This window comes from Spea bombifrons, chromosome 5, assembly GCF_027358695.1.
Source record: "Spea bombifrons isolate aSpeBom1 chromosome 5, aSpeBom1.2.pri, whole genome shotgun sequence".
Lineage (NCBI taxonomy): Eukaryota > Metazoa > Chordata > Amphibia > Anura > Pelobatidae > Spea > Spea bombifrons.
In genome coordinates this window covers 31,119,731-31,135,607 of record NC_071091.1, presented here as the reverse complement: position 1 = coordinate 31,135,607, position 15,877 = coordinate 31,119,731, and the positions used below count along the sequence as shown (strand labels likewise).

Here is a 15,877-nt window from a genome sequence, read left to right as displayed (position 1 = left end):
ATTTTGGGGCAAATTTCTTAAATCTTATTAGGAAGCTTTACTCTAATTTGGTTACAAGGGTGGGAGTTAATGGTTGGGATTGCCGGGGGTGCCCGTTATCCTCCTTACCCTTTAACATTTGATTTGATACTTTAATTTTTGGGCATCTTGATGGGTTTGCTGAAGGTGAAGATCTTTGCATTTGTCTAATCCAGGAGTTTCCTTACAGCGAATCCTTAACTCAATCCAAAAATGGGGTGGAGTTATATCCACTAAATAAGAATCACCTGGGGATTGAGTGGGCCCCTGTTTCCATTGATTACTTGGGAGTTGACTTAACAGAAATCTGTCTAGGCTGTATCATTAAAATATTTCCTTTTTGTTGAATAAGATGTCTGCAGAACTTAAAGAGTTGAGAGTCGCTCCATCTCACATACTAGGGAGGGGTCTCTGATCAAGCTCATAAATTTTCCTAGATTACACTACCAGCCGCAAACCCTGCCTTTATTTCGCACACACACTACTATGTTAAATAGTAGTTTTTCTAAATTCATTTGGGGAGTGAAAAAAAACAGAATTGGGTAACTGAAACTGCAAAGGCAGATATATGTGTGTGTGTATATATACACACAATGATAAGAGCAATGAATTTATGAGGCGATATTTAAATTAGCGTTTTTTCAAAACCAGGTATGGATTTACAAAGCTGCACATGATATGACCTCTTGTTTAGCAGGATAACCCTTGGGAAGGGTTATCCTATAAAGAAAGAAAAATGCTGTACAGGAAGTGTAATTGGATTTCTTGCTCATGAATTCATGCTGTGTAATTCTTCACAGGAGAAAACATACATGCAATGAAAATTTAATAGTTTTCACCCTTATTTTCATTTGTTGAAAGCCAGATGAGAGAGGCTGCTGCACCCAAACTTCTTTTGTTCACATGAATTGGAGGTCATACCTGCTATTCTGTTACTATAGTAACATCAAAAAAGAGAAATAACTTTAAAGTTTTCAAGTGAAAAAATTGGTTGTTCCTAGCCAAATTTAAAGAAAACCACTTAACAATGGACACATTTCTAAAGATCCAGAATCATAAATATTGTTATATATGGGAGTGCTTATCGATTTTCCAATGGTGCTAATGTTATCTCTCCTTGGACTTGCTAGCCTTCTTGCTAGTCCCTATGAACTGTTTGTTAGCCATGCAGGTGTCTGGAAAGTGTGTAATGCAAACATCTGGTAGGCTTTCATCTGGAGTGTTTTTTATTTTTTATTATGAAGACCACTTCTGCAGAATCTTTGAACCAAGCCAATTCAATATACCCAATTAAACCATATATTATTTTTAAACTAGACACACCATGGGTGTTTCAAATATGTTCTAGTATGTTAACCCTTTATACACCAGGAATTTTTTTTTAACAATTTAGCGGTAATTGTGCTCATAAAAATAAACTTTTATTTTTAAACATTTTTGGACTTTCTTTTTTTTACATTTTGTTGGAACTGGATGGTTCTCCCGATGGTGACAGCAATGCATAATTATTTTTGAATGTTACCACTTTTTTATTTATCTTTCTTTTAGTTTTTTATTTTTTTTTTATTTTACTAATCACATCGTGATTAAAAAGCTCCATTGACCTGCATGGTTGATTGCAGAACTTGTACCTATCTAGAGAGAAAACATATTTTTTAATGGGCAAAATCTCTCGCAAAGGCGCTTGTGACCGCTAGCAACACCGTTTACATAGTTTAAGCTCTTTTTAAATATATTGCAGAGGCACAGGTGAGGGGCCACATGAGGCCCCTGCTGCAGTTTTCAGCATTGCTGAATGCCTCGACATCGACACCGTTTAAGAGAAGAAAGTGATCTAAGCTTATTTAATGCCATGACTGGTTTTCTGTGAGATGCCTGGCTTGTCATTGGTCGTTTTGGGGTTAAAGTACATATTGGGGTTAAAGTACATATAATGGCTGGAGTGCCCCTTTAAGGGCTAAAAAAAGGAGACAGTACTTGTGTCCTACTGCCAGCATTGTTAAAGATGGGACTTATTTTGTTTGTTGGGTTGGATTTTGTACCATAGGTGGAGAAGTGCTAATAAAAAAATAATGGAATCTAGGCACTTAAGGCAGTGAACAGGGTCAGCATGAGCAACCTGACTGGTGTTCTGACTTCTGGCATTAATGAGTCTTGGCCGCCCATGACCCTTTCATCGGTTCACCGCTTTACCTTCCTTGGACCATTTTTGATAGGTACTGGCCACTGCATACTGGGAACACCCCACAAGAGCTGCAGTTTTGGAGATGCTCTGACCCAGTCATCTAGCCATCACAATTTGGCCTTTGTCAAAGTCGCTCAGATCCTTATGTTTGCCCATTTTTCCTGCTTCTTACACATCAACTTTGAGGACAAAATGTTCACTTGCTGCCTAATATATCCAACCCACTGACTGGTGCCATCATAAAAAGATTATCAGTGTTATTCACATCACTTGTCAGTGGTCATAATGTCATGGCTGATCAGTGTATTGGTTAACATCAAATAACCTTATTTTACATACATAATATGGTAGGCAAATGCTACATAATCATGTAGGATGGCTACAAAAAGTGTGATGATTTGTTTTGGTGTTTTTGCCACCAACCTGCACATCTAATTATTCCTTTGTACACAATATCAGAAAATGTATTATTTTCAACTTCTTCTTCTTGCTGTGTATAAATGATAAAATGGAGAATAAGAGAAAACAGAAACCAATGTAAGAGACAAGAGACATTAAGTATTCTTGTGGCAGACTTAAAATTGTCTATCACAACATTTTCTGTATATCATACAGCAATATGAAGATGTCAGTATTTCATTTAGGTTCACTGTTGATCCTAAAGGTATAATGTCCTAAAATCTGAGGGGCCTTCTGAAATGCTCATTATTCACATGACAGCATTGTTAGGGAAACCCAACCCGGATAAACACACACTAAGATTCAGGTCTCCAGTCCTACACTTCCCAGATCGCTATTCTGTGTCATGCAACTTCAGTATAACAGAGACAGAGGAGTAACACGGCTTATATATAACTACACTCTTTTGAGGCTACTATTATTCATATTATTATTAATATTCATATGATGTATAGTATCATATGGATTGCATATAATCACCTTGCTGTTATCAAGGTATCACGTAGCTTATATGTTGGTCAATGAAGCAAGTCTCATCTGTGTTTGAGTAGTCACTGTAATGTCTTGCCCTATACTTTTTTGCCAGTGAATTTCTATTTTTTTCTTAAATTATTTTTTTCTATATTCAACATATAGCAAAATCATATGCATTTTGTTGTTGGATGTTTGTTGAGCTTCATGGGAACAAAAGTTTAGTTTCTTTCTTGTTGTCACATTTCCATAATGTAAAAATATGATGATTGACACATGTTTTTGATCCTTTGTGTTAAAATGACACTCAAAAGAGTTATATAATAATAATAAATATAATAATAATGTATTATGTCTGTTGTAGGTGTTCTACTTGTCTTGACACTGGCAGAGAAAAACATATTCACTGTTAAGGATCCCTCCCTGACTCCACTGTCCTATCACTTTTTGGGAGATACTACCAGTGACTCAACAATGATAAATCCAAGCCACAGTTTGGGTCTAGTTCGGAATTCTGCAAAATACATCACTATGCCTGTAAGATCTATAGAAAGAACAATCACAGAGTCCCCATCTCACAGTGCTGCTGTTGATTACAGTAGCAGGCTGGCAACTCCGGTTGAAAGCAGCCAAGATGTGACACATTCAGGAAACAATTACATCAAGAGGAGACTATTCCAGAATATCACAGGTGACTTTACAGAGTCTACGCCACCTTACCTCAAAACAGAACGCCATTCAAGTATTTCCGTGAGAACTGCACCATATGTTAACCATAGTAGTACCATTCTTGCATTTCTTAAAGATGCTTTTCGCCGTGGTGGCACATTGCTAAACCTATCTAGAAGTGATGATATAAATGGTTTGGCCACTCCAACAACTTTAATATCAAAGAACGCTGAACCTACATCAGTGCCTTTTAAATCCAATCACTATAAACTATGGGATGTCTTGAGCCGAAATGGCTCCTTGGTCTCTATTAGACAAGACAAGAATGGAACGTCCTCATCGGTTATGAGAATATTGTCATCAACGTCATCTGTACAGACTTCTGTTCAAGCCCAGAGCCCTACACTTGTACCAGGGATCTACAAGGATATTATGATGCATCCATCAATGGATTCTACCAGCAATGGTTCCACGTCTTTGTCTACACCTGGATCTACAGCAACTGGGAATTTTCTTAACAGGCTAGTGCCTGCTGGAACATGGAAACCTGGTGTGCCTGGTAATATTTCTCATGTAACAGAAGTGGGAGGCCAACCACAACACAGAGAGACAATATGTCTTAGTAAAGTGGATATTGCTTGGATTTTCTTGGCCATCAGCGTGCCGATATCCTCATGCTGTAAGTATCTTCTTTTATTATGTTCTGTATATAAATATATATTGGGTCTCTTACTAAACCTACTGGCAAACCAGCCCTTCTGCCATTTTTAATTATTTTGATATTGTGTCTGTATATAATTCCTAATTAGTATTTTATGCCGGTGCTCTGTCATAGAAGCCCCGGCGGAAGTGCCGGCAGCAGCAGAAGTTGTCCGCGCGCATCTCTTCTATGGTGGAGCACCGGAAGGTCATGTACCACCGGCGCTCCGCCAAAGAGGAGGATCCAGGTCCCCTGCAGCGCTGCGGGAGATCTGGATCCTCACCCTGCTGTTTGCCCGCAGCCCGGTGGTTGGGGACCCCTGCTATAGGGAATCTGTCTCCAGGTTTCGCCCAGAGACTCCAGGAGAAGCACCGCTTCTCTGGGTCGACACTTGAATCCTCATGGTTGCGGGGTCCTGACACACCCCATTCCCCATTTCTTTTTCAATGGGGGTGTTTCCCACTGACATTGTTGGGAACGCCCACACAAGAGAAGGCTCCAGGGGGCACACAAGTTCCCAGGATTGGTGATAAATTACCACAATCTACCTGTGCATCTCCTGAATTTTACAAGGCTGACTCCTCATCCTTGTTTGGAGGCCCTTGATGTTTTGTTAGAAGAAGGGTTTGTAGACATATCACCAAATCATATGGTTTTGTGGCTAAGTAAATTACAGAGCTACTTCTGTATATTTACTACAGAGCTAATTGGCATACTATGGAACCAAACGTTTGATGACTATTCGTACTGTTGATTAATGGTAGATAACTTACATAGATTACAACAAAGCTGTCACAAGGATTTGAGAGCAGAAACTAAATGAATGTTTTAAATTTGTACATACACACTTATGCTTATTGATATTATAATGATATGTAAACTAACTTCTACATCTTTAATAAAAATAATTTTTAAAAAAGGTAATGTCATTGTCCCTTTATGAACCTTAAATCTAGTTTGGTAGATTAGTGGTGTGCACAGATAGTACTAATGCCATTAGAGTGGCTATTCCCTAATTGCATTCTTTAACACAAAATGTGTTTCACCGTCTATTCTCAGGTATATGAAGGATTCTCTGTGCTACATCTTCTATCTATCATTTAAAAATGACAAGTTGTCCCTTTTGTAGGCACCTATACATTGTGCTAGCCAACTGGCTGGGAAAATGGATGGCTTAATAATTAAATATAAACTAAAACGTACCCCAGCTATCTTTATGACAGCATAGGGATATAAACGGCAAAATATGACTGCTGGGTGGGCTGCGTGCCTAAATATCCTCACAATCCTCTCCGCTTTGTCACAAGATGCATTGTACACAATTTAGTGCATAGCATTTTGGGACTGCAATAGATGGCAGTCTAGGTGAGCTAGAATACACTAACAGTGCCCAGACAGCCATTTTGAAATGGCCCAGGAACTGGTACGATACAGGTAACTAGGACGATGTACAATTAACGTGTCTTACTTACCCCCAGGGGTCCTTAAGCATACCTACGAAATGTCCCTGTTTAAGAGAGACAATCCCTTTTTGGGATTGAATCCCTCTTTCTTGTCTTGATGCCCCTGTTTTCTAGGAACTAGGAATAGGGAGACAATGTTTTAAGATTGTAATTCAGGGTGTTTCAAGAGTTTGGCTTTAGTGGGTATGGTTTCAGGCAGTGCATGTCAATCAAGCCATGTTTATATACATACATACACAAACCAGACTGCATTATTGCACACTGATTTGTCATACAGGGGTTAATTCAAGGGATTGCTGGCAAGTTAGACAGGGAGTGGTTTATGGGAATGACAGACTGGACCATGTGTTCAGCTTCCAGGTTCCTCAGCACAGATGTCCTATTTGTGTTAATCTCCATGTCCAGCAGGATACAATATATTACAGAGTAAAAATTATTTTATTTCAAACAGATCCAACTTTTACTGATAGAGATGTAGGTATTTGACATGCAAGTTCTTTGTGACGTTTATGCATCTAGTGCCACCTGCTGGAAGATATAGGTATTACTTTTCACAAAGTTTTTGCGTGAATTTGGAGCATTATAATTCTGTTGTACATTCTAATAAGGTAATAAAACATTACACAGATGCAGTGCAAGTTGTGGATTAGGCATTATCGAATGTAGCAAAAAATGATCCATTGGCCAAAAAAAACAATATTAAATGTAGTGGCCTCATCTGTCCTGCTAATATGGCTTGGCATTAATAGATTTATAAAGCAACAAAGGCTGGCTGACGGCATTCAGCTTTAGGCTTGTTGTTCAACTAATGCCCCAGTAATTTGATGGCCCAAAAGCTCTTCTTCCACAAACATAATGTTAAGCATATAAACTTTGAAGGTTATTTACAAAGACCTAAAGCTTAAAACAAGGGAGATATGGGGACCATTCGGCCACCCATTGCCAAGGAGTTCTCTAACGGATCTTCTAATGAGCATCCAAACTGATCATTCTCTCTTGTTAACAATGAGTTATCGGGTATTGGGAAACCTCCAGATTTAGTGAAATCTGAATTAGTCATGGTTGTTGACAGGCTAAGGAAAGATGCAGTGTTCGCCCTATTCTGGAATTCGGCTCTAGCAATTCTGTACCCACTTCCACTGCCTGACAACAACTAACATTAGAAACAATAGCAATATAACTGTTGATCCTTGGGGCAGAAGCCCACCCGAGAGCTATATACAGTGCCCTCCATGAATATTGGCACCCTTGGTAAATATGAGCAAAGAAGGCTGTGAAAATGTCTTTGTTGTTTAACCCTCTTATCTAACTCTGCTCTCATGGATATCAAACATTGGTTTATCCAAAAAAATAAAACAGTGTTAAATATATGTGTGGCACAATTATTGGCACTCTTTTAATCAATACATTGTGCTACATACCTTTCTGGGATAACAGCTCTGAGTTTATTCCTATAATGGCTGATGAGATTCGAGAATACATGGCAAGGAATCTGAGACCATACAAAATCCCTCCAGATCCTTTAAATTTTGTGGTTGACACTGGCAGACTCTCTTATTCAGTTCACAACAAAGGTTGTTTATGGGGTTCAAGGATGGGGTAGGATGACCATGGTAGGAGCTTGATTTTGTGGCCGGTAAACCATTTTAGCATTGATTTTGATGTATGTTTTGGGTCATCGTCATGCCATGTATCCTAACAAAATGTCAAGGTCCTCCGGCAGAAAAACAGCCACCGAAACATTAAAGGGCTCAAAATTTGCTGGCACTCCATGAGAATGAGAAGTCAAACAGTTTATGGCTAATAATATTTCCTTTATTCAAATCTTCAATTAAAATTCAAAAAAGTAACTCAAAAAAAATAATGATACAAAAGAACATACCATCCAACAGAAAAGACAGTCTGCTTAAAAAAACAGCCAACAGAAAAGCCTATAAACTAGCTATAAACTGTTTGACTTCTCATTCTCATGGAGTGCCAGCGCTTTAAATTTTGAGCTGTTTCATGGTTGGAGTGGATGCTCCACTTTAGCACCCGTGTGGGATCGTCTTACCTGTCATATACCTCATTTGCATAGGATCTGAGCTAGAGTTTAACTTCTTCCAAAACATTAAAAGGCCACCACCATATTTCACTAAGGGAATGAGACTTTTCCATATGGCTACCTCTCTGTGTGCGCCAAACCCACCTCTGTTGTTTATTGTGAAAAAGCTCTATTTTGGTTTCATCAGATCCCAATTTCCAAGTTCCGGTAGTGTCTGGCAAAATGAAGACAGTTGAGATGATATGAGAGTAGAGGCTTCATTTTTAACTCCTTCCAAAGAACTCTTATATCCACTTCCCATTTTGAGAAGCTCAACTTTTGCCACACATCACAGCTATATTCCTTGGTCTTACCCATTGCGATGAATGACTAAGGGAAATTGGCCTATGTGTTACCCAATATTTATACCCCTGTGGAACAGGAAGCCATGGTTGAGCTATTTCCTGTTTCTAGTCTGGTTTCATGTAGGTGTACTAAAAAAGGTCAAATATCAAAGGGAATATACTTCAAATATATTTTTCTCATATGAATTTCTAGGGGTGTCAATAATCATGCCACACATATATTTACCTTTGTTTAGTTTTTTTGGATAGACCTGTGTTGTGTTTGCAATTGTCTGATATCCATGAGAGCAGAGTATTTTTGTGTATCTCTGAAGAAAAGATCAAACGTTTTAACAATGAAGACACGTTTTACAGCCTTCTTTGTTCGTTTTTAACAAGGCTGCCAGCATTAGTGGCGGGCACAGTATACATATTGGTCAGCCTTGTGTCTAATTCTCTCACGTTTTTTCTACCTTTATTAAAGTCATACCTGCTGTTAACCACCTATACAAATTGCAGTATTCATTTATTATTATGGAACAGGGGCTTAAATTCGTATATATTGTATTACTTACTTCTTAGTGTAAATATCCAGCACTCACATATATATTATTTGGCTCTAACATTTGTATTTCCAGAAATACTGTTAAATTATAATTTACCACTAAGAAATGTAGACTGATGTTATTCCTATGATATATTTTATACATACCATTGTGGTTGCAATTCATCACTGTTGTGACTTTATACACAACAACATTAAAATTCATAAATGTACCTGCTCGAAGTAGAAAGAAAAAAACTTGTAACTATGGAAACGTGATTAAAATGGAATAATAGAATAGCCGCATAAAAGAAACCTATGAGTCAGATGCGTAGCAGAACATTCATTTCATTAGTTGTGCTGATGTCACAAAACAGAATGTGCCGAGCATACAGGCTGAAGATACGTCAGCAGATCCCAGAGAGGAAAGGATTGCCCTAGATCTGGCACAACTGACCAGTGGGCTTACAAACTAAATCTTTTATAAAGCTAATGTTAAATGTGTTCCTCTGTACACTATGCATTGTCTGTACACTTTGCACACTATGCATTGTCTGGCTTAACAAAAAATATTTAGGCAAAGCACACAAAGTATGAATGAGAGAATGAGTATATATTAATGTATGCATTTGTGTATGTGCATACCTCTATAGATATATAGCTGAGATCAGGATCTCTGACCATACATTTAGTGACAGTTACTTATGATTAATTAATCATGTGAAAAAGGGTCGTTTAGGTATTAAGGATACATGTGTTGTTTTATTTTTTTGTTTTGAGTTTTGAGGTTTTTTTTTATTTTTTATTTGAGGATTACTTGTGCAATATGCTCCCGAGACATGAAGCATGCTTGTCACCTAGGAGTTACTTAGTATAGGTGGAATATAGTCTGGCACTCTCTATTACTTCCCCATTACTAACACACATACTAACCCCCAAACTTGCTCTAATATCATACACTAACACACTCACACTCTCCCCTCCTAATACCATATGCTAACACTCGCATTCATGTTTAACACCATACTCTCACACACATGCTAAAACCATATGCAGCATGCACTTATACAGTGCCCTCCACTAATATTGGTATTAGTGGAAGGCACTTGGTAAATATGAGCATGAAAAGGATGTGAAAAATTGTCTTTGCTTTTTTTTAACCCTTTGATCTTTTCTTCAAATACACAAAAATGCTGTGCTATCATTAATACCAAACTAGAAACCACAGGGCCCTGGTGCAAATATTGCCCTGGGGGGCCCCAACTTCAACAGCTGGTCTGTGCCATCTTTGCCCCCAAACAAGTTGTCTGTGCCTTCTTTTCCCCTTGCCCCCTTCTTCCAAATAACACTTTGGCACACATCTGTAAACACACTTACACAAGTTACACACACTCCATCTCACCCCACTTACACACATGCTCACACACAAACACCTACACATACATGCGCGCACACACACACACACACAATTACACATCCATGCTCACACACAAACACTTACACATCCATGCTCACACACAAACACCTACACGTCCATGCTCACACACAATTACACATCCATGCTCACAAACAATTACACATCCATGCTCACACACAATTACACATCCATGCTCACACACAAACACCTACACATCCATGCTCACACACACACAATTACACATCCATACTCACACACACACCCATGGACATACATACGTATATACAAACACATAGCCTCTCTTTCACCACTTATGTAACAGGAACCTGTGTCACGGACTGGGTCCAAACAGATGACGGAAAGGACCCAGCGCGCCCAAAGATTGTATGCAGGAGTTACGGTGCAGTAGTGGAGTTGGACAGGGCCTGGTTGCAGGGTGACCGCACTCACCTGGGTGATGAGTATCTAGGGTTGTGCAGCCAAACACCAGCGCCCTGATATAGCAGCGGATGTAGTCCAGAACAAAGTCAAATCCTGCAGGCACCCTGGAACAGGCATGAGAGATCACACAAGACTCATGTGCGGCATGCTGCAGGCTTGGAGTATGGAAGCTAAGCAGAGAAATATAGCAGACACATAACGAGTAAGGGACAGGGAGACCAAGCACGAAACATAACCAGACAAGATATACATGTTACAGGGCACTACAGTGAACAAGACAAGGAATAAACATAACCAGACAAGATATACATAACACAGGGCACAACAGGGAACAAGACAGGACACCCCGCTGCCGGGGATACAGGACAGACTGACACACATAAATACAGAAACTAGCCTAGGACTGTATGATAACTATTGGAGATTCCGTCACATCTTATGGCCATAGTATGGTTAGCCTACCACTACGCCAAAGTACGCCAGTGACGGTGGGTCCTAACGCTAATCCCTGCTGACAAAGATACAAAACAAACCAAACATGTAAACCAAACACATAGCACTGAGACATACCTTAGACTGCAGACTGAGACAAACAGAACACACGGGAGGGGCACACCTTATAAAGGATACAACGCAAAAGCAAAGAGCTGAAGCAGAAGCAAGGAATGGGAGATCAGAACAGTGCAAAAGGAAATCCAGGAATGGATTGAAGCAAAACGGGGAAATTGAAACAAGAGCGAGATATGCAGCTCTGCAGCCTGGGAAGGACGTGACAACCTGATACATTCCTGTCTCCTCGTGCAGGTTTAAAATAGTTTAGAAAGGACCCTTCCGACCTAGACCCGTACGAGGGTCGCACCAGGTCCCGTCCCAGCTGCGACCCCTGTAGTTACGCCAGTGTATCAAACAATTGCAAACACAGCACAGGTTTAACCAAACAAAATGTTAAATATATGTTTGGCACAAAAATCTGGGTTTTTTTAATCCTATGGATTGTATTTCTCACTTTTTAGCATACGTATTCAGCACTCACATAAATATATTATTTGGTTTTAACACCATAAAACAAATTTGTATGTCCAGAATTACTGTTAAATTATATAATTAAACACTAGGAAATGTGGATTGATGTGATTCATATATGTGTGCGTATGTTTGCTAGTGTGTATTAGTGTTTGTATAAATTTGTGTATGTGTGAGTGTGCTATTGTGTAAATGTATGTATGTGTATCAGTGTGACTGTGCAATAGCGTGGCTGTATGTGCTAGTGTGTATTTGTGTTTGTACTTGTGGGTATGGCTCTCCAGTTTGTTGGTCCAACAAAATCCAGCCCTCCACACTGACTAAGTTGGACAGCACTGCTCTAGATGACTGCAGGAAACGACAAACCTTTCCTTAATCAGCATTGGGCAGAGGTGTTGAAAAAATGTGGATTTGTGCAGTAGAGGCATAACTGAAGAAATGTATGTAAGACGGTAACCCAAAACAAGGAGGATTGAATGAGCAATAAGTGAATTAACCCTTCAGTTCTTTAAGGACAGATGAGGGACATGAGACAGAAGTCCAATAACTAAAGAAAGTCAGGCATCAATGCAAAAATGTGCCCAACATGCATTAAAAATAGGGAAAAAAATTTTTGGGAATAGACAGTGCTTTTAAGGAGGAAATTTTGAATGTCTAAATGTGGTCATAACTGGCTGCCAGGCCTAATTTAGCAAACTGGAGAATTATTATAAAGGATAGATACATTTTGATATCTCAGTTATTGTTTGTTTGAAATCCATGTTTTATCTCTTCATGATTCTTTTTCAGCTGTCCTACTGACAGTGTGTTGCATGAGGCGGAAAAAGAAGGCATCTAACCCAGAGAACAATTTGAGCTACTGGAATAATGCAATCACCATGGACTACTTTAACAAGCATGCAGTGGAGTTACCCCGAGAGATTCAGTCACTGGAAACCTCAGAGGTAATTAAGCTTTATTAATTAGCATTGTTAAGATGCATATTTATAGTACTTTCTATGTGGTCTGCAGTCTTCATTGATTACATTTAGATCATTTTACTAATGGAAATTCATCAGAAAGCTCACTTTAACATTATAAAATCTGAAGTTTCTAGATAATACGGACATAAAGTAGACCAATGCAATTCCAAAGGTAGGTGGAGCATTCTTGTTATGCATTTTTCTTGAAAGCTGTATGGGATCATAATCCTTATTGATGTCTCCTACATGTATTCTTTATCAATCAAATCCATACCTGGGAACGTCATTGCTCCGTCTGTGGACGGTCCACTGACATCAGTAGGCAGTTCCTATGACGTTGTTGGGCAGTTCTGCTGACATTGCCGAACACCGCTGTTTAAGGGGGAAATGGGCGGGGAGTGGGGCGTGTCAGAACGTGGCTACGGCGACCTGGAGTTTTCCGGTGGAGACCTGGAGAAGCAACGCATCTTGCAGACGTCCACCATCTGCCAGAGAGAAGGATCCAGGTCCTCTGCAGCGCTGTGAGGGATCTGGATCTTAGTCTTATAGTTAGACCTCTATTTGAGGTCTGATTATAACATGACCTCGAATATAAGACGAGGGGTATTTTTCAGAACATTTGTACCTTTAATGTAAAATGGCATCCAATCTAATGACATAGAATAAAATAACAGTATATCCATATAGTGTCAGATTGCATGGGTTTAGCATTTGTCTCACCACAGGCACTTGGTAAATGATCCACTTAGCTCACAGTTGTTACTGTGGCCACCATGGCATTCAGGAAAAGCATAAGATTCATAAAGGGCTGGCAATGGCAGCTCTCTTTGAGAAAGCTGTGGGCATTAAGAATTAAGGACATGATTTGTATTCCTCACTGGATAAACAAATACCATATTTGCCCGAATATAGGCCGCACTCCACCCCCACACACTTTAATGGGGGTGCGGCCTATAATCGGGGTTTATCGCAGGAATGCACAATTCGTATCGCCCAACGCCCGGGACATGCAGTTCTGGGCGCTGAGCAGGCAGCAGGGTTAGGATACAGATCCCCCGCAGCGCTGCAGGGGACCTGCATCCTACTCTCCGATACGCTTAGACAGTCTCCCCTGCCAGCACTTTCCAAGGGGGAGTGCCGGCATGGGAGATTGTCTAAGCGATGTTCACCGGCTGCGGCGATGTGCGTAAACAACCTCCGCTACCGGCACGTCTGCTCGATGTGCTTTAACAATATCCCTTCCCGGGACTTCCCACGGGGGGAGTGCCAGCAAGGGAGATTGTTAAAGCACACCGTGCAATGCCCTTTAACAATCTCCCTTGCCGGCTCTTTCCACGGCGGAAGTGCCGGCACCGGAAGTTGACTACGTGTATTGCACAGATGTCCCCCGCCGGCCCCGCTAGACACCTGGGAGTCTGCATTGGTAAATCTAGAGGGGGGTCATATCTAGGGGGCAGAGTGGCAGCATATCTCGGGGGGGGGGACAGAGTGGCAGCATATCTCCGGGGGGACAGAGTGGCAGCATATCTCCAGGGGGACAGAGTGGCAGCATATCTAACTTTTAGGGTGCGGCCTATAATCGGGTGCGGCCTATACGAGCCAATTCGGTAAATAATATTTATATTTCTTCCAAAGAGATAAAATACAAATGGGTTTGTACTGTTTTTCTAGAACATATTGTTTGGGACATTTCAAGGACACATCTGTTTTCAGTAGACTTAAGCAACAAATCAAATTAAACAAATAACAATTACAGTTAAATATGTGATTATTGTTATTTATTTAGTTTTATCCTTTCTGTTTTTTTATGTTTAACATCAAAGTAAATGGTTAAAAAAGGGAATATGTATTAAAAATTGCAACCGGTCAGGTGCTTTCAAAAGTTCATTTGTAGCAAGATATTTATAAAGACAAGAGTAGAGCAATTTTGGAGAAATGCTTTATGGTTTGATCGATTAAATCAGGCATGTCCAAACTTTTTTCGAAGAGTTGATGAAGTGAACATGTGCGAGGGCCGACCATTTTGCCTGACATTCTTTGAACCATTAAAATTAAATGCAAATTTGATTGGGCAACTTATCTGTGGGGCCTTATCAGTCCGGAACGCGGGCCGCAATTGGCCCGACTTTGGACATGCCTGGATTAAATCAATTGTTCCTTTTGTCAGCTCTGCAATTATTTTTACCAATGTAACTAATCTAACACACAAAGTTTGTCTAATCAAACTATAGCGGGTCAAATTTGTTATAGTACTTTATGAAGTTTCTTCCACATTTTACTACCTAAACAATCAATGTTTTGCTAACTATCAATAACAGGCATAATACTTAAAAGTATTACTTTGCGAGTCCTGCGCCTGATGTTTAGAAGAACCACAGCTAGTCACATCTATGGGGGCAGAACCTTTGGGTTAGGTGAATAGACTTCATAGGACTTCTATAAAGAACACAAAGTATGTCCTAACTTCACCACTTACTATTTGCATTGTGAAGCCAGCATCCAAACATGATGCATTCACATCAAGAACACAACAGTTTTCGTGATTTGATTCTCTTCTGTATTTAAAATGTTGACATATCTGCTCTTTCTCCAAGGATCATCTCTCTGAACCTCGTTCCCCAGCCAATGGAGACTATAGAAGCAGCGGAATGGTTCTTGTCAATCCTTTTTGTCAAGAGACACTCTTTTCTGGACATGAGCAAGTTTCCGAGATATGATTGTTCCTGCAACAGAATTTGCTAAGAATCGCATTTTACATTTGCCCTGAAACTTTAAACAGTATTTACCAAAACTGTCGGTTTAGATGTGGAAGCTGAATTTAGGAAAAAAAATTACACACCTTAGCCGTCATAAAATAGTTAATACATTTTTGCAAATGATTTGTTTGTTTCTTTTGACATGATTTTATATCCCATTCATAAATATCCTACTCGCAGATCTAAGTAAATACTGTGTGTGTCTATATATATATATATATATATATATATATAGACACACACGCTATATATAATATACATAATGCTTTGTGTAATCCCTTTTCCCCTTCAATACAAATGTTTTCAGCTTGTTTTCCTATGAATTGTCGCCTTTTTACAATTGTGGTAAAACTTTACAGGATAAAATGTGGCTTTATAAATAAAGTTATTTATATGTAAAAA

At 39.5% G+C, this 15,877-nt stretch overlaps 1 protein-coding gene across 2 annotated transcripts in view; it reads left to right on the top strand.

The window, feature by feature from the left end:
* Positions 1-15,877, top strand: part of TMEM108 (transmembrane protein 108) — a 99,312-nt gene extending 83,435 nt beyond the window's left edge. For both annotated transcript variants that reach the window (XM_053466335.1, XM_053466334.1), the window contains exons 4-6: positions 3,498-4,481; positions 12,547-12,701; positions 15,314-15,877. In XM_053466335.1, the coding sequence (XP_053322310.1) occupies positions 3,498-4,481; positions 12,547-12,701; positions 15,314-15,436 (1,262 nt within the window). In that variant the 3' untranslated portion in view covers positions 15,437-15,877. The remainder of the gene's footprint in view (positions 1-3,497; positions 4,482-12,546; positions 12,702-15,313) is intronic.